The sequence below is a fragment of the Fundulus heteroclitus genome, chromosome 9 (assembly GCF_011125445.2).
Source record: "Fundulus heteroclitus isolate FHET01 chromosome 9, MU-UCD_Fhet_4.1, whole genome shotgun sequence".
Lineage (NCBI taxonomy): Eukaryota > Metazoa > Chordata > Actinopteri > Cyprinodontiformes > Fundulidae > Fundulus > Fundulus heteroclitus.
This window is the reverse complement of record NC_046369.1, coordinates 27,439,996-27,463,664: the sequence shown is the minus strand read 5'-3', so window position 1 is coordinate 27,463,664 and position 23,669 is coordinate 27,439,996. Positions and strand designations below refer to the sequence as shown.

Sequence of the window (23,669 nt, the reverse complement as noted above, 5' to 3'; positions counted from 1 at the left end):
CATTAGGTTTCCTGTTTTCTCAAAGTGAGTGAACTACTCAATTATGCCTATTGCCTCATCATTAAAATAAGAATTTTGACTATATATACACCCTTATGTGAAACATTGGTATTTGTACCACAGTTTGAGAGCCTTGGCCTTAGACAATCTACACAATAGCCACAAACAAACGAGAGCCTTTTTTGGCTACATTTTTCATCCGTCTGGGATTCATTTGACATTAAAGCCTTTGATGGTTAATATCGTTGTGAATAATCTACTTTCAACTATATAGTTTTCTTTAACTTTTGCTAAAGGTAAAGACAGAGAAAGCATTCCTTCAGGTGTTGCTATTTAACCTGGTTTTAATGGCAAGCCAAGTGGGATCTGTAAAAGAGCTGAATTTAATTAGTATTTTTAATTTCCATTGCTTTCCTGAGCAAACACACATGCCGAAAATGAGCACCAAGTAAATTGCACCTCATAAGCACGTCTCGCGTCTGTGCTCTCAGGACTTTTTTCCTGAATGGCATGCCATATGACGCCACTTCCACTCTCTGGCAGTGCATCTCCGTGCAATCAGCAACTGTTAAAAAGTTACAAAACTGAACCAGAAGTTGAACCGGAGGGGTTGTGTGGGGGACGAGGGGGGGTGGGGGGGGAGCAGCATCTGGCAGTGGCCAAGGGCGGGTACGGAGATGGGGGCAGTCAGAGAGACAAAGTGATAACTAAGAAAAACCTACAGGGTAGTCTTCACATGCTTGCGGAAAACAAATTACATTTAACAACGGGGCGCAAAAGTATAGAAAACATTTTGCATAATTTCAATTTTAAAATGTGCCAGATCACATCATTTTAAATATACAAAATAGTCTTTTTTTTTTTTTTCAAAGATCTAAATTTACAGAGAGTGCTTCACTGTCTCTAACGAGTTGGAGAGAGACACCAGAATAGAAGTTTAAAAGAAGGAAACAAACACATGCACACCTGTTTACAGGACAGATATAACAACACTGTTGCAAAGGAGGCTTGACCCACAAGCAATAAAAGAGTAAATACCTAAATTAAGCTCTTGCTGAGTCAGAAATATGAGATAGGGATTTGAAAGAAAGAGAAAACCACCTCTTGGTTTTTGACAACTTCAGCCACTTACACTGGCTGTGTGCATCTTATCCGTGTCTACCCCGAATAGGCCCTCTCAACCCCCCCCCCCCTCCCTTTTGGACAATGATATGGGGGACCCAGATGTTATATTTCACTAACCAATGGTAAGGAGAGAGGGGCTGGATTGGTGTGCACTCCTGATGCCCCTTCTTTTAAAAAGCTCCTGTCTCCAACCCACATGAGGAGGAGACACGGCGAGACTGTGCAAGACCAGCAGCATCACCCACACCTGAGGATCTGAAGCCCCCTTCCCCCAGCTGTGAACAAGTGCTGCAGAACCAGTTGTTTGCTCATTCTCCAGCTTGTATCCATGCCAAATCCGTGATCACCCGTCGATATCTGCACAATGTTGGAATTAACTAAACTCCTGCTACTGCTGTCTTTTCTGGCCTCAGTGGCTCTGGGTCAAGGTAAGTGAAGACTGATGATTTAGGTATTTTTATATTTAAAAACCAAACTGTGGGTTGAGCTAAAGCATTTTTCACCTCCTTGTCGTGTCTGCTATGATGATGACAAACAACAACGAGTTTACAACATCTCACAAGTGTGGAGCAACTGAACGCAACTGTACAGTTTTCTGAGTTAACAGCACTCCTGTATGTCTAAAAGGATCTTATCTGACTTTTTTTCTCTGTATAATTAAAGAAAAGTGTAGGTTTAGATGTGTAATAGCTGTGGAGACCTGCTGAAAAATTTGTGAAAGCAATTGACATTCTTTCAAGAAGACAGTATTTGGCTCTGTAATTACTTTGATTGCTCTCCTCATTTGCACTTAATTGCTCGTGTGAAGACACAAGCCAGTTTTAATGGCATTATGATTAACAACATGTGGGGATAAATGAGGGAATCATGAAAACGTTCCTTGCAGTTTAGTTCTGTGGATGACAGTAAAAGACAAACAAAACAAAATAACCACCCCCCAAATCCCCCCCTCCCCCCCCCAAAAAAAAACAATTAGAGCAACAGAACAGCTGTTGAGTCGTGCTTTCTTTAAACGATCCCAAAATAAAAAAGCAGTAATTTCCGCTCTGCCCAGTTCACTTGCTCAACATAAAGCACATGTTCATGTGGGATAAGGGGTGCACTCATGCATGTTGAAAAGACATTTATGAAGAAAAGCAATCCTAAAAGTCCACCAAACTTTATCGTTACGCACATGCATGAAATGCAACCAGGGGTACATCCAGCTCCCCAAGCGGGATGATACTTGGTATTGGGTTCACAAGAACAATAAGAGATGTGATTTTAACAATATTTGTGGGAAAACAAAAAGTACTTTGTTTTTACAAATGGAGCACAGGTTTCATAAATTGTAAACCATGTTTCAAATGATGAAATCCATTTAGAAACCATATTTTGTGGTTTTTATGGTTATCATATTTTAAGGCCAAAAAGCAACGCAACTGTTCTTCATGCAACATTTTTTTTTAAAATCCTAATCTGCAACTTGAAAAGTCTGTGTTTAGTGTAGAATAATTCTGTTCGGCTTTGATCCGTCTAAACATTTTAGATTTGAACACGGGTTGATCAAATGCAGTCAAGAGTAATAAAAAAACGCCAAAAACACCCAATAGGAAGTTATAAAGCAGATTTCCTCTTCTTATTGTAAGGTGCTAATGATTAATCGTCACAGTTCTCATAAATGTACCCCCCTCTGTCTCTTTCATCATTTCTGTTTCAACTAAAGACCCAAAATGCTGCAACCCAAGCAATTTAAAAGTGGTGCAGGCTCATTCAGTGGTTTTGGTATGAAATATTGTCAGCCAGCTCAACAATGAATTTATCAGCGGACTCTCTCAGCACAACAAGTCAGATAAAGAACAAGCATTTCCTCTCTTACTTCAAAATAAAAGCCTCAAACATAAATATGGGGTTAGATATTGCGTTCACTTCTAGGTGTAATAATATAGTTTAAACTTGCTTGTCCAGGCCAAATCCCATGATGACAGTAACTAACCAACGTATGACGGACCACGTTTTGACAGAATATATTGTGGTGTTTTGATATTGTGCTTGAATACAACTAAAAATCCCATCCAGTAATTGTTCAGTGCATCCTAGTTTGTGGTCCAGCTTAAGAATCTATTAAATACAGACATACCAAATACACATGAATATATGTCTACCTAAATTTCACCTCCTCATGCACAGGAAACTCACTGCTCTTCCTGAGTGTCACTCTCCGTCCACCTTACATCTGCTTTCAATTACCCTCTTTTTTTTTTTTTTTTTCAAGTGAAGGAGCTGGCAGTTCATGATAGCGATCGAGTGTGAATAGACCTTAATAGTCTCCACATCTTGTGGGACTTTGAGGCCTCCGAGTCGTAAATGTCTGGCAGAGGGCTTATGCCATATACTGATGAGTAAATCACAAGATCAGCCGACAGAGAAAGCAGCTTTATAAATGGTTGTTCACATTGATCTTGACTGAGCAGAACACTCTGACCTTAAAACGGGCAGTAAACTTTAACGTTTTATGCCATGCTCCTTTAGCAATACATCCCACATCTTGCGAGAAGGTGGTGGATTTGGACTTATTTCAATCTCAAGTGCCGTGCAAGCAGTCCCCAAAGGTATAAACCCGGTTGCCTTGGAAACAAGGTGCAAAAATAACAAACCAAGTGGCACATTGTTTTACCTGCTGGCTTTGTATTTGCCTAAATGAGCAAATGGAAAAAAGCGAAGGGTGAAAGGGCACCGGTAGAATGACTATATTGTCCTATTTTTCCAACTTAGTCAGAGTTGCCAGCTTTGTCGGTCTTTTCTTTTTGCCGACCATTTCAGCCTCCGTTCTGTGCATTAATCCACTGCTGCAGTAATGACTGCACAGAATGTCTCCATCTGTCTATTCATCTTCATCTGCTCTCCTTTTGGTTCTGATCTGTCTCTGCTTCAGGTATTTCTCACAAATACTTTCCCCACCTTTTTTCCTTTCTTTTGCTCACTCCATCAAATTCTGGTCTTCACCTTTCTCTACTTATTCCTTCTTCTTGCTCCATCAAACACTACCCTGGCTTTGTTCTCTGTCACTCTCTCGATCCACCCTAAACCTCAAAGATTTATGACCTATTTTTTCTATTTAAAGGTGGCAGCTGCTGCTGAATGCCCACTGTATTAGAGGAGTGCTCTGGAACTACCACTCCTTCACATGAATCTTCCAGTCCTTTCTTCTCTTTGCATAACTTCAGGCAGACACTGGGGCTAGGTCTCCAGGTGCTGACCACAGTCTGTTCCAAACACAAAGCTGTCTGGCCAGATGGCTCAAATGACTGAGACAGGGATGTCGGCGGATCAAAGAAAAATAATTAAATTCCCATCAATCCCAAACCATATCATATTTTTTTTATTTTCTACCATTTCCTTTTCCCATATAAACACGTCAAAAAGCTATTTACTGCGGGACTAATCAGCTGCTCCAGTTAAGCTATTTCACCGTTTTGGCTCTGTATCTATGCAGAAGAACAGAAGTTCAAGTCTGAACCTCTTAAACAGTGTAAACAGCGGACATTTTAAACGCTTCCCAACTGTTTCAAATCAGCCCAACAATGCGGTGCTCCTTAAATCCCTAACTCTAAGAACGCATATAAAACTGATGAGATTGTTTATTTTAAAAGGCAGCAGATGTTTAGGGTCAAAACAGAGTTTCAAGGAGCATAACCGAACCAACAAAATACAAAAACTGGCTTCGAAAACAACTTTTGAGCAGACCTGGTTTTATATACATATATATATATATATATATATATATATATATATATATATATATATATATATATATATATATATATATGCAAATGGATAGCAGTGTCATGTTAGCTTCACACAGTGGCAGCTTGTTATTAAAGGGGGTGTTACGGTTTCACCCCCCCACCCTTCTAGGCCATAGACACAGTAACCTATGGAATAAAAAATAATTATCAGATATTGTCTATCATAAAATGTGTCTGACTTGATTTTTCAACATCCCCATTTCATTTTGGCCTATTTTTGTGTAGGCATACATAGGTTTAAATGGTGAGAGGCACTGGCAAATGAGTGTATATATGTTTTTTTTAATTTCTGTCTTCAATGTGACCTCATGCTGCTCTCTGATAGGTTACTTAAATATTTTCCTCTAGGTACACCTCTCTGCACCTATAGCCAATCAACACTTTTAGTTTCATTCTTCATCCAGTATCATCAATTCATGATACCTGTGAATCAGAGTCACACCTCTGGAAGCTTCGATACGAACATCACTCAGACATCTGGATACAAACAGAAGCCAACCACAAAAAACGATTTTAGCACCAACTGCAGCCTGGCAACATTATTCTTCTAGCATATAACGTCTGTTGCTTTTTCCTGAGGTGGCTTTATGTCATCAGCAACTTCTTTAAATGACTACCCATATACAGTAGAATATATATGCCATCTGACAGAAAGTCAGTGAATGCATCCTGAACAATTCCAATAGCTGGATTCAATGTCCAAAACCTTATTGTTCCTACAGTTAATTTTGAACAAGCATCTGCAACACGTGTATGAAAATATGGGGAAAAACACAACTACAACTACTTTGTGGTGTGAGAGAACCACACATTTACTGGGATAATGTAATAAGGTTTAAACTAATCTCCTTTTCTGTAATAGGCACAAAAATCTAATTGTCAGAAAAACCCGTTTTAATAAAACATAATTTTGTCGTCTACATGAGACAGTATGAAAGGTAATTCAATTTGGTTTTGTTTCTCTGGTAGGAATGTCTGGATATCAATGCGTTGTGTACGTCTTCCAGAGTGGTGGACAAGATGTAAGCGGATGTACTATAGCAGCTATGTAGTTTTAAAGTAAAGAATTAAAGTGTTACTCTACTACTTTTCTAACTTAATGTGACTTTTAGATTACCGTAACCTTTACCACACGGGAGAACTAGAGCCCCTGCCGGTACTCTTCACTCTGTGCAAGTGCATAAACAGCTTTCATATAATAGGGTAGTAGACCATTGCATGCACAGGTTAAAACAGAAATATCGTTCAGTTCAAACACAAAAGACTTGAACAAACAGATTGTCCAAGCAGGATTTTACTTTTCCTCCGGTAGCTTCAAGAGTAGCTTTGTCTTTTATCTTCTCTATCATGTGAGGATTTAAATCTCATAAACAGAATCCAGACTGCCTGGTTAGGCCTTGTCTACATCTGACACAGGCATACCTCCCTAATATGAGTGAAACCATTGTGGGTATGATTTTATAAAGATTTTCATTTTCTTTTTTCGGGAGCTTTTTCTGAAACATAATCTGGCAAACACTAAAAACTCCATTTCAACAAAATGAATGAAAGCAAAGATTCACAAAGACACTGGTGATTAATAATAGAAGATTTGCCTTTACTCAGCCAAGATCTAAACCGCTGTGATGTAGCTGGTTAAATCCAAGGCTAAAAACAACACACAGTTGTCACAACAGGCTCCATGGTTAAAGATGGATCCTCAATTGGAAGAAATTCAGCTGCTACAACTGACATTGTTTTGTGTTTGGCAGCCAGCCTTATGTAAGTATTGGAAACTGAACCGGGTTTACGCTACTGGTGATGCTGCAATGTATCTTGTTACACAGTTGATATTTTTTGAGGGTCATGGCAAGGTTGGCTATGAATGTATAGGACCCCAGAGATCTTTTCAGTGAACATAAAAAAAAACATTCTAAAATGACCAATGCTGTTGTTCTTTGGTTATCTTTCTTTTACACCAAACCAATATAGTCCACAAAAAAAGGGAAACCACATATCCCCTAAAAGTATTTACTGTTCTCCGAACATTCCTACGAAACACAGTTTTAAGGACGGTGGAAACAGAGGAGCCATTAAAAAGATTTCTCTTTCTAAATAAATGTTAAGTTTTCATGAAGCATGAATGAAAAAAGAAACAAACAACACATGCTGCACTAGTGAGGCACTACGGGGTGTAGTTTCTAAGCAGAAAAGAAGAAGAAGTTCTAATCGTACTCCCTTGGGCTTGAAAAACATGTGTTTCTTGCTTCTTGATAAGGTTAATTCACTCACATACCAGCGACCTGAAGCAGTAGCTCTCAAAAACCGCTGAACCTTTAAAATTCATTAAGTGTTAATATGTCAGTCAAAAGCATAGCAGGCCCCGTGTCTGGGCCAGTTCATATACCTGCCATAAGTGAGGTCAGCACTCCAACAAATGCCTTTCTGCCGCACCTAATCGGGGTTTCCTCTTTTAACTTTTCTAACACTATTATTCACCTTGTAAAACCAAAAGACTTGTTTGGAGTTTGGTTTTCACTGTGAAACATCTTGAAGCGATAATCAGGGGCCGAGAGCTTGGCTGTAAATTAACTTGGAGTTGGTGTGAGGGGGGAGTAGCCCTGTTATGTAACAAGAGCAGAAATGCTGCTTTAGACTTTCTTGGAAACAAGTACGCGTGCATTAGAGCTGAAAGGGTCATTAATGGCCACAGGTCTCAGTTTCAAAGCTAATGAGCTAACTGAAAAGTTGCCCGTATGTATTTGGAGCTACAGTATCTCAGAAGGAAAAAATGCATCATGCACCCAGCATTCACTTGTCAAATGTGCAAAGACAACTATAAAGTGCTGATCATTAGAAAGGATGTGTGTAGGAATGTAATAATGACTTACCAATCACTGCAGAAAAAGAAGAATGATGGGAAAACTATTTGATTCCACTCACTGAACTCAATCTGCAGGCAGAAGACACATCTGCTGAACACATCAGTTTGAAGGCATTCGATTGTGGTTCTCAAGTCGGCCCACCATATTAGAGAACCAGAGCCATATGGAAAGTTTACAATGGCTTTTTCAAAAGCCAAATGAAAAAAAAAAGAACAAGTATTGTCAGCTGACTGTCCATGCCGACCTAAAAGCGCACATTATGCAATTTATCCAGAAATGTAAATAAAAAGTTTAATGGCAGAACCAAAAGGGCTGGCATGACAATAAAGACCTGAAGCGAGCTGTAAAACCAGATGGGACAGCGATCAATACTGGTCACTGTGCTGGTCTCCCTTGGTCATAAACTCAGCAGTGGTTGCGCCTGTTACACACGCACGCATGCACACATGCACACACGCACACACAGAAAGGCATCATAAGCAACTTTCTATTTCTGCTGCACACTGAGTTTTTTTTTTAAGGGCCAAAATATAATCCAGAAAAGAAATGTCAAGCAAACAACTGACGTCATTTACAGTACATCATTAAATACATTTTGGCGGAGAAAAACTAATCATTACACATCAAAGCATGGGAGGGGGGGGGTGTCACAGGCACAGAGTACTGTATGTTTAATAAATCGAAGAGCCAGAAACAACATGTTTCATGTCGTTGCCTTTATTATAACACAACAGCGGTGAGGCATGGAAAGATGACGTAATTAAACATCATACTGAGACGTGAGAAATAGAAATAGAAATACCTTTATTGTCCCACAATGGGAAAATCTAGGCATGGCAATGAATGTAATGCTTGCTCAAAGTATGTGTGGATAAATATCAACATAAAAATCAAATATATTAAAGGAGCAATAAGTAAGGAAAGTCAGGTTGCCAAACAGTTTTTTGGGTTGTCAAAAAAGTTATGCGGGATGAGCATGGCAAATTAGAAACAAATGCACCAGCAATGATCTGATATTACCATAACATAACCTGAAGTTATGCAATGCAGATGCTTTGTCTGGTCAAGGTTCCCTTACCTTGGCATGATCAATGTCAAAGTGGATCCAACAGCAGCGGAGTCTGACTTCAGTCATAGACTGCAATTAGAACATTGAACCTTCATCGCTTGATGATCAGTTGAACTTAAGTATGAAAAAGAAAATAAGCTCCAGATGACTTAAAATGACTGGTAAAAAAAAATATGACAGACAAGAAATTGGTAAGAATCGTATTTTCCCCTTCTCTTTGCCCTATTTATTAGTTTCATTTGTTATTCCTAAGGGAAAGATGCCTCAATTATTGTGTGTTTCTGTACGGTGGAAGCCAAACAGGGACGTTGTTCTAGACTCGGTTTTTCAGGGGGATAATGGAGTAGAAGCTGCACTTACGAATCTATCTGTATTGTTATTGACAGAGTCAAGCATTATGCATATATTGGAGGACATTAACAACCATTAACAGGGTCAGACATAGTCAGGTTGCACTTATGTGTGTACATACATGTCCCCAGGCACATAATAATAATAATAATAATAATAATAATAATAATAATAATAATAATAATAATAATAATAATAATAATAATAATAATAATAATAATAAACAAAAATGTTCTTAACATTTCAGGGTTAATTCACATTTTCTTCCTTTGTGTGCAGGATTTTTAAGGACCAGGAACCCATCAGACAGGAGCAAAAGGATCTTCAATACATTTGTTGACTCACAGACAACAGGTATTCCACCAGGATCTTTATTTTCTTTATTTATGTTTTACAAAAAGACATCTCTAGCATTCTCCTGTTTATGGTTTCCTGTAAAAATATTGTTACATAATTGTTTGGATTTCACTATTTTGTAATGGTTTTGTTATCACTATTAAGAAGTGCAGCTACTAGGAGCTACTACTGTATTTGTGCCAGTCAGACATTAGATGTTTACTAATGTAAAGGTTTACATAAATCAAATTAATGAACTATTCAGAGCTCTGTTGCAAATCCAAATGGTCTTTACACGCTTCACCTGACATTCATGACTGCATTACAAGCAGACTGCATTACAAGCAGAAAAGGCCAAAAGTCAGTTCAGCACATTTTTAATGACGCTAATTTCCTGCGAAATAAGCAGCCAAAGGTTTAAAATCTGAGAAACACTTTGCTAAGTACGTTTCTTATTGGCAACATCAAACTTACAGTGAGCATAGTGTAGGAGAAAAAAAAAGGAGCAACTGTTTTTTTAGTAGGACTCCACACCGCGTGGGACTGATTGAAGTTGACGATAATTGGATAGCAACCTGCTTGTGACAATAACTCACTTCATGCCTGCATGAAATAACACAAAGCTCTTAGAGACAGGACATTTTCTCACCATTCATATTACTTTTGATCAATTCCATGTGCTGTCACATTTAAAGACTACAGATCCCTAATTTTATAAAAAGCTGTGTCCTTCTTTTTCAACAGCTCTGTTTTATTTAAAGTAATTTTTATATGCCATGAATTACTTTCTAGCGAATCCAGAAGTATGTTTATTAGGAAGTCCTTTGTATATTTAATTAATCCTTACATTTTCTTGGAACAGTTATTTAGGCTTCGCACTGTATGCCACAGAGTAGATAAATCATAATATGCACACAAAGCAAGAAAAATCATGCTTGGTTGATTTTTTTCTTTGCTGTAACATTGCTTTTTGGAAATAAATCTTGAATATTTTACCTCAAATGTGCCATATTTGTAAGAAAAATGCCTAGAACCAGAACTAAACAAGGAGAAGCAGCATTTAGTTCCCATACTCCACTTATCTGGAACAAACTTCCAGAAAACTGTAAAAGTGCCTGAGTTCCTTTAAATCAAGATTAAAACCACATTTGTTTAGGATTGCCTCAACTGTTCTAATTAAACAGTGAACTGTATTACTGAAACATCATTAGTTCACTTTGTAGTCCAACTGTTTTTACTTGTTTGCTTTTAATTTCTTTTCTCCCATGTTCTATTTTGTTTCTGCATTTTTCTCCTGCTTGCTTTTATTCAGTTTTATTTTCCTATATTTTAATTATGTAAAGCACTTTGCATTGTCTCTGGACTGAAATGTGCTATATAAATAAATTTGCCTTGCCTTTGTGGGTTGAAAAGCAGTGTTGAGTACGTAGACTCTGACCATTCAAAACTTGACAAATTCTCCCTATCAATGTGGAACAACTTTTAGTGGAGGTAGTATGATGGTGGTGCATAGCATCTAGCTCACTGGAAAAACAAGGCTAGTCATCATTGGAGGAATGAAAATAGATATCTAGATCAGATTCTACAAACAGTGGCAATCCCATATATCCTACCTTAGGGACAACACAGTATCCTCCAAGATGTCACTAGGTGCCCCCACAGAGCAGAGTTAATCAGAGAGTACCTCCAGATATTGACAGTGGAGAGGATGAAATGGCATGCAGTCCTGACCTCAACCCCACAAATCATTTATGGGGCTTAGCCATACTGTTTGTGCCACATTGACCTGCACAAGGACATTTGGTGACTTGGAACAAGTACTGGTTGACGAATGGGATGCCTTCACACTGTGGTGGGGGATCAAGCGGGTGGCCAGTATAAGAAGAGGGTACCAGGCTGTTGTGGTTGTGTATGGGTCTATCATAATCAAGTAAGCGCCCCGTTGGATACATGAATTACTTGTCACATTCCCAATATCTTGTTTCTTTAAACTTCTGTCATTCAATCCCATAAACAACACCTAATACGAATACCAGTGATGGAACAACTAGTTTGGCATTGGCAGAGAGGATCTGGCAAGGTTTTCATGGCCCAAGCTCCATACACAACTTTCCTGCTCAACCCACCAATGCATTTTTCTTACAAATGTCTTTAATGAGAAACAAACAGAACTTCCAGCAGTGTAAGACTTGCTGCTAGGAGGCATTGTTACAACTAATAAATAACTGATAAAACACAAATGTCCTTAGTTTGTGTGCTACACTTCTGTCTCTTCGTGTTTCTTAAATGTTGACGATATTTTCATCTTCATTCTTTTGTCGTTTGAAACAATTGGTTTCTATCAGTCCTCTGTGTTTGCCCCCAGGTGTGACGGAGTGGACATCTTGGTTCAACATCGACCATCCTGGTGGAAATGGGGACTACGAGCGCCTGGAAGCGATTCGTTTCTACTACAGAGAGAGAGTTTGTGCCCGGCCTACAGCTATGGAAGCCCGCACTACGGACTGGGTAGCAGCTGCAGACACCGGTGAAATAGTCCACTCCAGTTTGGAGAAGGGCTTCTGGTGCATCAACAAAGAACAACAGCACGGTCGAATCTGTTCCAACTATCATGTTCGCTTTCAGTGTCCTCCAGGTAGTCTTGATGAGAGCAGCTTGGAGCTATACAAACTGCCACATAAACACGTTATGTCACTGTGCACTGTTTGATTATATTACTGCTTGTTGTTTAATACAAACATTGATGCGTCATTTGAAATCATTAGATCCTTGTTGTGTGTGCAGTGCAGAGCTACTGGACTGACTGGAGTGAGTGGGGTCCCTGCTCAACCACAGTTTGTAATGATGTGGGAGTCCAGGTTCGGCAGAGAAAATGTGTGAGCGCTCAGCCCATGCCTCTTCTGTTCGTACCAGCGTGTATAGGACATCATGCAGAAAGGAGGGAGTGCTCCACTCCACCATGCACAGGTCAGTCAACTGAGATGCAAAATGTCCTTAGACCTGACTAAAATGACTGAACAATTAAGAGACACAAACAGTAGTTTGGGTTTTTAATAATGTCTAAAATGAGATTGTGCCATTTAACGGCGAGTTTAATCTCAACAAATTTAATGCATCATCCATCCATCCATCCATGCATCCATCCATCCATGCATCCATCCATCCATCCATCCATCCATCCATCCATCCATCCATCCATCCATCCATCCATCCATCCATCCATCCATCCATCCACTGTCTTCCGCTTATCCGAGATCGGCTCAAGGGGGCAACAGGTCAAGGAGAGAAACCCAGACATTCTTCTCCCCAGTAACATCCTCCTGCTTATTCTGGGGGACCCCAGGGCATTCCCAGGCCAGATGGGATATACAGTATCTCCAATTCTGTGTCTTTCCCGGGGGACTCCTTCCCAAAGGGAGACACATAGGAGGCGTCCTGATCAAATGCCCACCCACCTCAATTGGCTCCTTTTGATGCATAGAAGCTACAGCCATATTCTTAGCTCCCACCCTGGATAACTCCTCACCCCATCTCTAAGGCTGAGCCTGGCCACCCTTCGGAGGAAGCCCATTTCAGCCGCTTGTATCCAGGATCTTGTTCTTTCAGTCATGATCTAGACCTCATGACCATAGGAGAGGTGTGGAACATAGATAGACCGGTTAATCAAGAGCTTTGCTTTTTGGCTCAGCTCTATCTTCACGACAACAGACCAGAGTAGCAACCACATTACTGCAGATGTAGCCCCAATCCACCTGTCCACCTCCCATCCTATCTAATCATCACTTATGAACAAGACACCAAGAAACCTAAACTCCACTGGTTAAGGCAGAGACTGACCCCAACTCAAAGGGGGTAACCTTTCTTTCCCGTTCGAGGAGCATGGCCTGAGTCTTAGAAGGGCTTTAATGCAGCATATCATTGTTCACTTTACCCTTCAGTGTAAGGATTCTGATATCCAAAAATGCTTTTACATGCCGTGTGGAATATTTACAACTTTTGCCTCAAGTGATCTCTCCTGGCATTAGTACTTTATAACAAGCTACAATCATATATCCTAATAAATGTTTTCAATCAGCAAACACCACTGACTGACTAGCAAAAATACTGAAAATATTTATTGTAAATAAATTAACTAAATCCCTCCAAACCCACTGTTCTTGACTAGCCAAGTGGAGCCCCTGGGGGCCCTGGGGGAGTTGTTCAGTAACGTGTGGTGGAGGTCGCAGGACAAGGAGACGAACTTGTGTGAGGACTTCAGAGACGGTGCAGTGTGCAGGAAGACCTGCTGAGGTCCAGAAGTGTGGAAAAAGTCCATGTCAAGGTAAGCTCATATCTACAATACTTCATGCATTGACTGGTATGATATTCTCATGGTGTGATCTTATTGAGTGAAAACATTACTGTTTCATTATATCATGCACTGTGTGATAAGAGAAATTTCAAAATTTTCCCCACAATATTTTGACTTTATCATTTTGTTTCAAAAACTATTTTATAGATATTGATATTATGTTAAATGTTCAACAAATTATCTTTAAAAATGTCCAACTATATCCAGTAGTTAAAAAACATTAATTACAGTTATCTAATTAATGTATGATTTGACAAATTATATTATTGGTTTATTTAAGTTATCAGTGGGAATTCACTAACCTTCAACAGTAAATAAAATGTTTTTAGGGGTTTGGTGCAGCCAGAGGTCAAGACATTGGAGCAAAAGGCAGCCGTGGACTGGCTGATAGTAACATACCTATTAACAGTTGTCAAACCAGAGTACGCTGATAACTTTATTGCTCCTGTTGTCAATAAAAGCAGGAGAACTTCTTGTAGTGACTGCCATGACAGCCCTCCATTCAGATCAGGCACAATGATTTCACCTGTATATTTGTCCAGGAAGTAGGTTGTCTCCAAACATTTAAACTACAGTTGTTTAGTCTGGCGGTTAGTTAGGTTAGTTCGTTGTGGTGAGGTTTTTCACAGTAATAATTTTTTCCACACAGTGGACAGTTTGTAATTTTATCTCTGACATCCTCCTTCCTAAAGCCAAACCATCACCAGACCAGATGTACATCTGGCCACTAGCTCCAAACAATAAGCTGGGGCAACGGCTGCAAAACTAGTTTGCTAATGAAGTTGTCCTTCTGATGTGCGCCTAACCCTGTAAAATATGCACTGATGCAAGTTGTTTTATAGTAAAAATAAGAATTTTGATGTAGCCGTGAACATTATTTATCTTAGACCGTCACCATTGCGGTGCTAACAAATATGTGTAACATGATCTGATTGCTTTTAATCAAACTAGAAAGTCAACACACAAATGCAGTTATTCCTATTTTTGCTAAATAATATAATAGACATTATTAAATTTATAACAATGTTATCTATAGAATTTACTTAATACTTTACATTAATTTATATTTTAATGAAAAAACTGAGAATGAATAATTATACATAATTAGCTATGTTAAGTACTTATGTAACCACATTGTTATCCCATACTTCAGAGATTCTACTCATAGCCTTTCCAAATGTAGTTATAAAACTGTATTACAAGACAGCAAAGGACTCTTTAGCTTCCACACATTGTCTGTTTGTGTTTTTTGTAATTGAACATGTTTCCAGTAAAATAAATGTGTCTTTCTTGTAAGTGAGGGAAAAGTCAAGGAGCATTCTTTAAGCCAGCTGACCAGCACTATGCAGCAGCAGTTGCAGCAAGGACACTGCTGCGTTACACCACCTCCTCTAACCACCTCCTCTTAAAAAAATAACTTTAACATGTAGAAACAATATGATGGAAGATGTTGGTATTAGTTATTTTTTCAAACAGAACTTTTCAAAGCTTTCCATTCCGAGTGTTTTAAATCTTTTTCACACGTCATGTATGTCTTCATGGATTTATTTCAACAGCCAAATGCCAGCTCAAGTGCGCAGAAGGCCATCCCAGTGAGGACTGCAGCGTTTGTATGTGTGCGGGCCATGTGCTGTTCGGAGACATCCAAACTGTGACTGGAGTCCCTGTGGCAGGGGCCAGTGTGGCTCTGAGCAGCCACCCCAAAGTGATCCGCACTCTGACGGACAAGAAAGGGCAGTTCACACTCTCGGGAGTCTGCTCCTCCAGCTCGACTTTGATTACCATCAATAAAGAGAAGTTTGTACCGGTTGTCGTCTCTACTTCCAGTAACACTACAGGGATTTCCTGGCTACGGGCTGTCCTCAGATCAGCTGGTGAGTTCCAATAGATGGAGTGGATACATTTGATTAGGGATTGCTGGATGAACATTAGCAAATGTTTCCTGATGCACATTATTTTTACTGTGCAAAACATACTTTTAGACAAAAAAAGCCTGGACCTATATGTTTGTGAGCAAACCCAATAAACCTAGAACTCCCTTAACAGGTTTTTATAAGCACAGACCAATGTGAAAATAAAGTCCTTATCTAACTGACTGAGTTTATGGGCTCTGTAACTTCTGCCTCACAAAGTAGAGGAATCATATAGAGGTCTATAAGATTTCTGCTTTTATACCTTTCACAGAAAAGCCCTACATCGTGAAGCACCCAGAGGACAAAGTGCGCTATGAGGGAGGACGGGTGCTGTTGTGCTGTGCAGCTACAGGATCACCAGCTCCTGACAAATACTACTGGTAAGATGAAGACGTGTCTTGATGCAATAAATAAAGCTCAGTGGGCCTTTAACACTAAACATTGTCTTATTTCAAGAAAGATTAAATGTATTGGTTGAAGTTGTTTCGGTTTTGTAGGTTTAACAGCTAAAAACACAAGCAAATAATATGAATGTTAATACATTTTCTAAATGTAATTACTCAATAAATCTTAAATAATTTTTAAGACGTATTTACTGAGCTTGACAGTGTTGTTTGATCACAATTAGGTTTATATGTAACATAGTTTGAATCTATTTGATTGATTTGAATTAACTTTTTTTTTTTGTGAAGCACTTTAAGATTACAGGTGTTGTGAATTAATACAATTTGAAATAAATAAATATATAAATTGAAATTAATTAAAAAGAAAAGTTACAGAGCCGCCAAGCCTGTAACATGAGTCACTACAAAATGTACAAAACATGTAGGCTTTACATCCATTATAATGTTAATATGCTGACTAAAGGAAATTTCAGAAAGTGCAAAAACAGGATATTTTGCCAAAAGAAAACTAAAACTAACTTGACATATTCTTTGTCCTTTGTGTGTCTACCTTTCCAATAAAAAAATGAACCAGGTATCACAATGGGACACTGCTGGATAGGAACGTGTACAAGTATGGAGAAGACCTTGTACTGCGAGACCTAAAGCTAGAGCAGTCTGGGGAGTACTACTGCAAAACCAGCAACCCTGTAGGCAGCATCAAGTCATCCCCAGCTCACCTTACTGTGATTGGTACGTGCCCTCATGTGAAAAAAAGGTGCAAATTATTGCTGTCAGACATAAAACATTGTTTCTCCAAAATGTAACTTTTCAGGAAATAGAAAAATGGAAATGCGATTATATATTCTTGCTGTTTTTCATACTTTTCAATGGATATTCATCAATGAAACCAAAGACTGATGTGAAAGGTGCTCAGTAGAATTGATTTTCTCAAGAAAGTAAAATAAATTAAATTGGAGATACAAGATTTGTGCCCAAAAGCATCCCCCATCCATCCATCCATTTTCTGTCACGCTTGTCCCTGGACCCTATCTCCAGCTGTCAATGGGCGAGAGGCGGGGTACACCCTGGACAGGTCTGCCCAAAAGCAACAAAATGTTATTCATTGACACAGTGTTTTTTTCTTTTGTTTTTTTGCATCAAAAAGCCTATTTCTTTTACATAGCATTTCATTTTTATCAGCCGTAAAGGAAAACAATTTAACAAGATGATGGCAGGCTGCTCCTACGGATTATAACTCAGGATGGCTTCTATCCCAGTGCATTTGGCAGCGATGTCTTGAAATTTCCACAGGTTCAAGTCAAACCACTGACAGAAACCAAACAACCACAAATAATTTGACTGTAAAAAAAATAGCTGCTGCTAAAATTAAATGAACCCTTTGAGAGGAATGCCAGACTAAAATCAAGCCATCCATGAGCCATGTCCGTGCATTAAGGAGAATCACACAAAACCACAGTGTCCTACAACTCCAGGAAACACAGGAGTCACTTCATACACAGAGTGGAAACAGCAAGGGAAAATAAAAATATCAGGGCAATATAACTGTGCTGAGGGATTTGGTGTTATTATGTTCACATCGATATACAGTCATCTGAAGATGGATTCTTTATTGTATGAGATGGCTCTGGGTACGTTAAACCCCAAACTGCAGTTTCTCTCCAACATCCAGTGCCTAAAAACACTGAATATTTCTCAGTTAAACAACCCAGTGTTGTCACGTTAGAGGTGGAGAGCCACAGTGCGGTGAAAACGTATTTTCCCCTTGCATATTGTTCTTGTATTTACCTTTTACTTAAATATTTCTGAATATCAAGCACATTTTTATATCTGATAATATTAACCTGAGTAAATAGAAATAAGTGCTTTTAAAACTATGATTTAATTTATTAAGGAAGAAAACTCTACTAATACTGTATATAAAAAATAAATTGCCCCTTAAATCATTTTTAGGGAGCAAGTAAATAACTGCAACTAAACATTTGTTATAACTGGCAGTAGGACTTGCATTTTAGCTCATATATTGCCACATTAGAAGATTTTCATGTAAGAGCAGCCTGTTTAATGTCATGCCACAGTAAGTCTGAACTTTCACTATGGCAATCCAGAACCTTCATTTTGCTCTTTTAGATCCAGTCAGTGGTGGACTTACTGATCATTGTGACATGATGATCAGAAATGGTTTTTGTCTTGGAGCTTCCAATGATGCCATTTTTGGCCATTCTTTTTCATATTGTGGAACCATGAATACGGACCTTAACTGAGGCAGGCGAGGCCTGTAATGCTGTTCAGTGATCTTTGTTGTTCTCCTGGACGAGTTGTTAATGAGCTCTCAGAGTAGTTTTTGTGGGCCGGCCACATGTGAGAAGATTCACCACTGCCCCATGTTTTCGTGGATAATGGTTCTTAGAGACTCCTAAATCCTAAGAAATTGTTTTGCAACTTGTTTCAGTCTGATAGATGTCAGTATATTTGTTTCTCATTTGTCCTTGAATTTCTTTAGATGGAAGCACAATGTGTTGCTGTTTCTTATATTTTTACCTGACTTCATGTCGTCAAACCAGTTCTGTTTAAGTGAATTCTTCATTCTACAGACCAGACACTAATTAGGGCTGTATGGGATTAGTGAAACCTAATCAATGAATGCGGTAAATCCCATTTGATTTATGATTTAGCAAGAAAGCTAACTTATTTTCTTATATAGGGTCAGGTTGGTTCGGATGTCCTCTTCCTTCCAAAAATTTAATAATTATCGAAATACTGCTTTTTATTTTCTCAGGTTAACTGCCTGTTTTTGAAATTGGCTCCATGTCAAGAAACAGTCAAGTGTGACAAAAAAGAAGAAGAGAACAAACTGTAGAAAACTAAATGGGGGGAAATACTTCTTCTCAACACTGCACACAGAGCTTATGCTCCCTGATGCTTGCTAAATAAACCAAAGACTAACAAACAAATTGAGCAAATTACCTCAGGCCACAAGCAATCCTTGCAGTCCAAAAGTCATTACCAAAAGAGACTAGAATGTGAGAAGAACAACACTTTCACCTCAGAGAAGAAGTACAAATACTATACATAAACTATGTTAACTACAGTCAGAGATGGCTTAAGGCATGAGTGAATTGAGCTGCTGCATATGGCCCTAAAACCATCGAGGCACACCAATAAATACCTGAATATTAGATGTAAACGTTTTATATTTGTCTATTGACGGTAAGAATACTAATAAATTTGATTTGAAGGCTTCAGCATACATACATTAATATTCTATACGGTTAAAAATAGAAATGTAAGATTTAGAGGCATTGAAAAGTTAACTTTAAAATTAAAAACAATAATAAATGCGTTGATTATTATGATACCAGAGTTAGAATATAAAGCTACTTTGATCTCCTCTTCACAAATACAAAAAATAATCAATAATCTTTAATTGCTTTAAAGCTCAGCCAGTTTACCTTTTCACCCTCTCCCAGATTCCACCAAATCTGTGTTGAAACCCTGTTAGTGATGGTGATGTTTTTAACAGGAGGAGGGAACACCAGTCAAATTCTGCTTCCAGCCCCATACAATTTTGAGCCAGCCCTGATTACGGTTTAGAAAAGTGTAATATGATGAAAATTAGCAGAAACACAGCACTTATACAGTATAATTACTGCTCAGTCCCTGTTGTTTTGCTAAAGCCATCAGCAGTGCAGTAATTATATGTTTTCCAATTAATCTTCCATATTTGGCTGCAAATATTAATTTATTTGGAAATTGAGGGATGTCTGTCAAGAGAAGGCTTGACTGCAGAGCCAGGATATCAATCACAATAATTAAGTTTCAAGTATCTAGTTCAAAAAATATTCTTTGTTTTCACATCTGAGTTAAGTGGTCTGTAAAGACATGTTCTACTCATGATAATTATAATCTCACTGATGCTTCACTTTCTGGGTTAGACACTCAGAGATGTCGATGGCAAGTAGCAATTTTGTGTGTATATGTGTACTTTTAAATAGGTTATGTGAGTTTATTTGCTGATTAAAATACCTACTGTGAATGAAACAATGTTTCTGATTCCTGTTATTATTAAATATGACATCTAAAACATACCAATTGGTTTTATTTTACCATTTAAATATAAACTCTAATTTTAAACGGAAGTGTGTCAGAGGCTACAAAAAGATGAAACTGAAACAACTGGAGTTGTAGCATTTATTTATAAAAGAATATAACACTTGACTTGTGAGGACTAGACTTCAATATTTTGTGAAGTGTTCTTTAACAGTATACCTACAAATAAAAGAAACAACACTTATTAATGCTATGCATCATCTTATTCACAGCTAAAGAATCACCAGCATGCAACTCCTCACCTGAAATGCACCTCGTCAGATTACCAATGGACTGCGTTCAACCTGGAACTCACTCCAAGTACTACAATGCTGGTCGATGCCCTCACAACAAATGCCCGGGATCCCTCGACTTTGACATGCGCTGCAGAGATGGTGCTGGATTCTGCTGTGGTGTTCAGGAAATGGAGAGTCGAATCATTGACTGTGGTACCTATAAACTCCCTATACGAGCTGTGATACAGTGCAGTTGTCAGAAGTGCGTGCAACCCACTCTTCTGGTCCGTGGCAGGGTGGTGGCAGCTGACAATGATGAGCCTCTGCGTTTTGGGCATATTTATATCGGTAAAGATAGAGTAGGCACAACCGGATATCAGGGGGGGTTTACATTGCAAATTGCTCCAGATACACAAAGATTGGTTGTAAATTTTGTCGACCCTACTCAAACATTTATTGACACTCCAAAGGTGTTCATTTTTGACAAGAAAGGTGGCTCCATCTATCATAACGTGAAGGTCATGAGAAAGCAGACACCAGTTGATATCAATTCAAGTGAGACCAATTTTATTGACCTTGGGGAAATTAAAGGGGAAGATCCAATCGGGCAACTGGTCATTCCACCCCACTCCTTCCATAAAGACAATGGAGAAGTCTATGAGGGGACAGTGAAAGCCAGTGTCACATTCATAGATCCGAGAAACATTACAACGGCAGCAGCAACCCCTGGTGATCTCAACTTTGTGGATGAAGAGGGTGACATGCTCCCATTAAGGACCTATGGCATGTTTTCAGTTGACTTCAGAGATGACACAAGTAAGGAGGTTCTTGGAGCTGGAGCAGTCCAAGTGCTCCTTGACACGCAGCATGTTAAAATGCAAGAGCACATTCCCAAAATGAAGCTTTGGTCTTTAAACCCAGACACTGGTGTCTGGGAGGAGGAAAGTGATTTCTCCTATAGCACAACTACTGCTGGTGGTCATGGACGAAGTAAGCGCGAGGAGCGCACCTTTCTAATAGGCAACATGGAGATAAGAGAACGTAGGCTCTTCAATTTAGATGTGCCCGAAAACAGGCGCTGTTATGTTAAAGTGCGTGCCTACATGAGCGATAAGTTTCTTCCTACTGAGCAACTGGAGGGAGTTGTCATCAGTTTGATAAACTTGGAGCCCAAACCTGGTTATTCATCTAATCCCAGGGCATGGGGTCGGTTTGACAGTGTCTTAACTGGGCCCAACGGTGCCTGCCTGCCTGCTTTTTGTGATGCTATGAGGCCGGATGCTTACACCGCTTATGTGACAGCAATGCTAGGTGGGGAGGAGCTGGAGGCTGCTCCATCTTCCCCCAAGATGAATCCAAACATCATTGGAGTGTCTCAACCATATCTAGATAAATTAGACTACCAGCGTTCTGATCACGAGGACCCAGCTCTGAAGAAAACTGCATTCAGAATTAATTTGGCAAAGCCTAACCAAAACAACCTCGATGAGACCAACGGGCCGATATACCCGTACCAGAATTTGTTATCTTGTGAAAATGCTCCTTTTGATGCAAATCATTTCAGGTTTTTCAGAGTGGAAAAAGACAAGTATGAATACAACGTTGTTCCTTTTGAGGAGAATGACTTGACGACCTGGACAGGAGACTACCTCTCCTGGTGGCCTAACCCCCAGGAGTTCAGAGCATGCTTCATCAAAGTCAAGATTCACGGCCAGAAAGAAGTGATGGTCCGGTCAAGGAATCTAGGAGGAACACATCCAGAGACGAGGGGCAAACTTTATGGCATTAGAGACATTCGCAGTACTCGTGACATGCGAGAAGCTAACACCTCAGCTGCATGTCTTGAGTTCAAATGTAGTGGCATGTTATTTGATCAAGCAGAGGTGGACAGATCCCTTATATCAGTGATTCCACAAGGAAACTGCCGGAAGATTGGTATCAATGGACTTCTACAGGAGTATCTCATTAAACATCCCCCAGTTGCTCAGAACAATGAGTCGCATGCATTCACCATGTTAGCCCCTGTAGATCCATTAGGACACAACTATGGCATCTACACAGTCACAGACCAGAACCCCAGAGTTGCCAAAGAAATTGCTATTGGCCGTTGCTTTGATGGCACCTCAGATGGCTTTTCCAGAGAGATGAAGTCAGACTTTGGTGTGGCACTGACCTTTAGTTGTCCAGAGAGAAAAATAAACAGGGAAAGCCTCTTCCAGCGTCTGCAGACCAACCCGGGTCAAACACTGTCTCAGATGGCAAGAGACATGAGGGAAATGGAAGGCCTACAGGGGCAGAGATCATCAACCCAGGTTGTGGCTTTTCCTGCAGAGCAGCGGGGAAGGACCCAAAGTCGGAGAGCTAGTTCTGCAAACAGAAGGAGAGCATCCATGCGAGCACAGCAGCGCCAATAGAGGTGTCAAGGTTATCTACGTTTAATCTGACAGTAACATTGAAATGATATATGTCTTTTTTTATTCCTTGGACATGAATGGAGACTAATTTGAAGGCCCTAAATCTAGAGAGTAAAGATGGTCTCATTAAAAGTATGACTTCTTTCATTACAAAAGTGAAAAAGAAAACTAAGACTTTTGAGCAGAATCTAGCAGTATCCATGTATATAATTTGTCTTACAGTAACTTGAAGGTTTTGGTTTATTAATTTTGCTTTGTTTCAATTATAAAAGGTAAATATCACTTGACTATTCCTTACTCGGTGCCTTGTATTTATTTTATTCCTGTGTTCTAATGTTATAAATGAATATGCAATACTGATAACACACTTTGGAACAGGGCTTATATGTGGGACTTTATTTCTCAGACATCTTTTAATACTTGATTTAAAACCAGACCTCCAAAATGCTGTGGTAAACCAAAACACTTCATAATTGGGTGTTGCCAGAGAAAACCCTTCTTCCAAGATCTTTAGAAAAGCAATACAAAGTCTTAGCTGACAGACACTCGGCAGGTTTCCCACAAATTGGTAAACTGTTATACTGATGGAAGATCAGATCAAAACCATGTTGCGTTGCATGGGTAAGAATGATAATTTTAGACATACTTAATAACATTTTACCAATAGGGATCCAGCCAAATGTCCATCTCCACTTACTTAAAATGGGCAAGACCACAGTTGTCACATAC

The 23,669-nt window shown here is 39.2% G+C and overlaps 1 protein-coding gene across 1 annotated transcript; it reads left to right on the top strand.

Moving 5' to 3' along the window:
• Positions 1-1,334: 1,334 nt before the first annotated feature.
• Positions 1,335-23,230, top strand: cilp2 (cartilage intermediate layer protein 2). The gene is made up of 9 exons (XM_036141373.1): positions 1,335-1,553; positions 9,477-9,551; positions 11,899-12,168; positions 12,318-12,500; positions 13,699-13,854; positions 15,441-15,758; positions 16,069-16,177; positions 16,776-16,933; positions 20,524-23,230. Exons 1-9 carry the CDS (start codon positions 1,490-1,492, stop codon positions 22,938-22,940), a joined length of 3,750 nt encoding a protein of 1,249 aa, XP_035997266.1. The 5' UTR covers positions 1,335-1,489; the 3' UTR covers positions 22,941-23,230.
• The last annotated feature ends 439 nt before the right edge of the window (positions 23,231-23,669 follow it).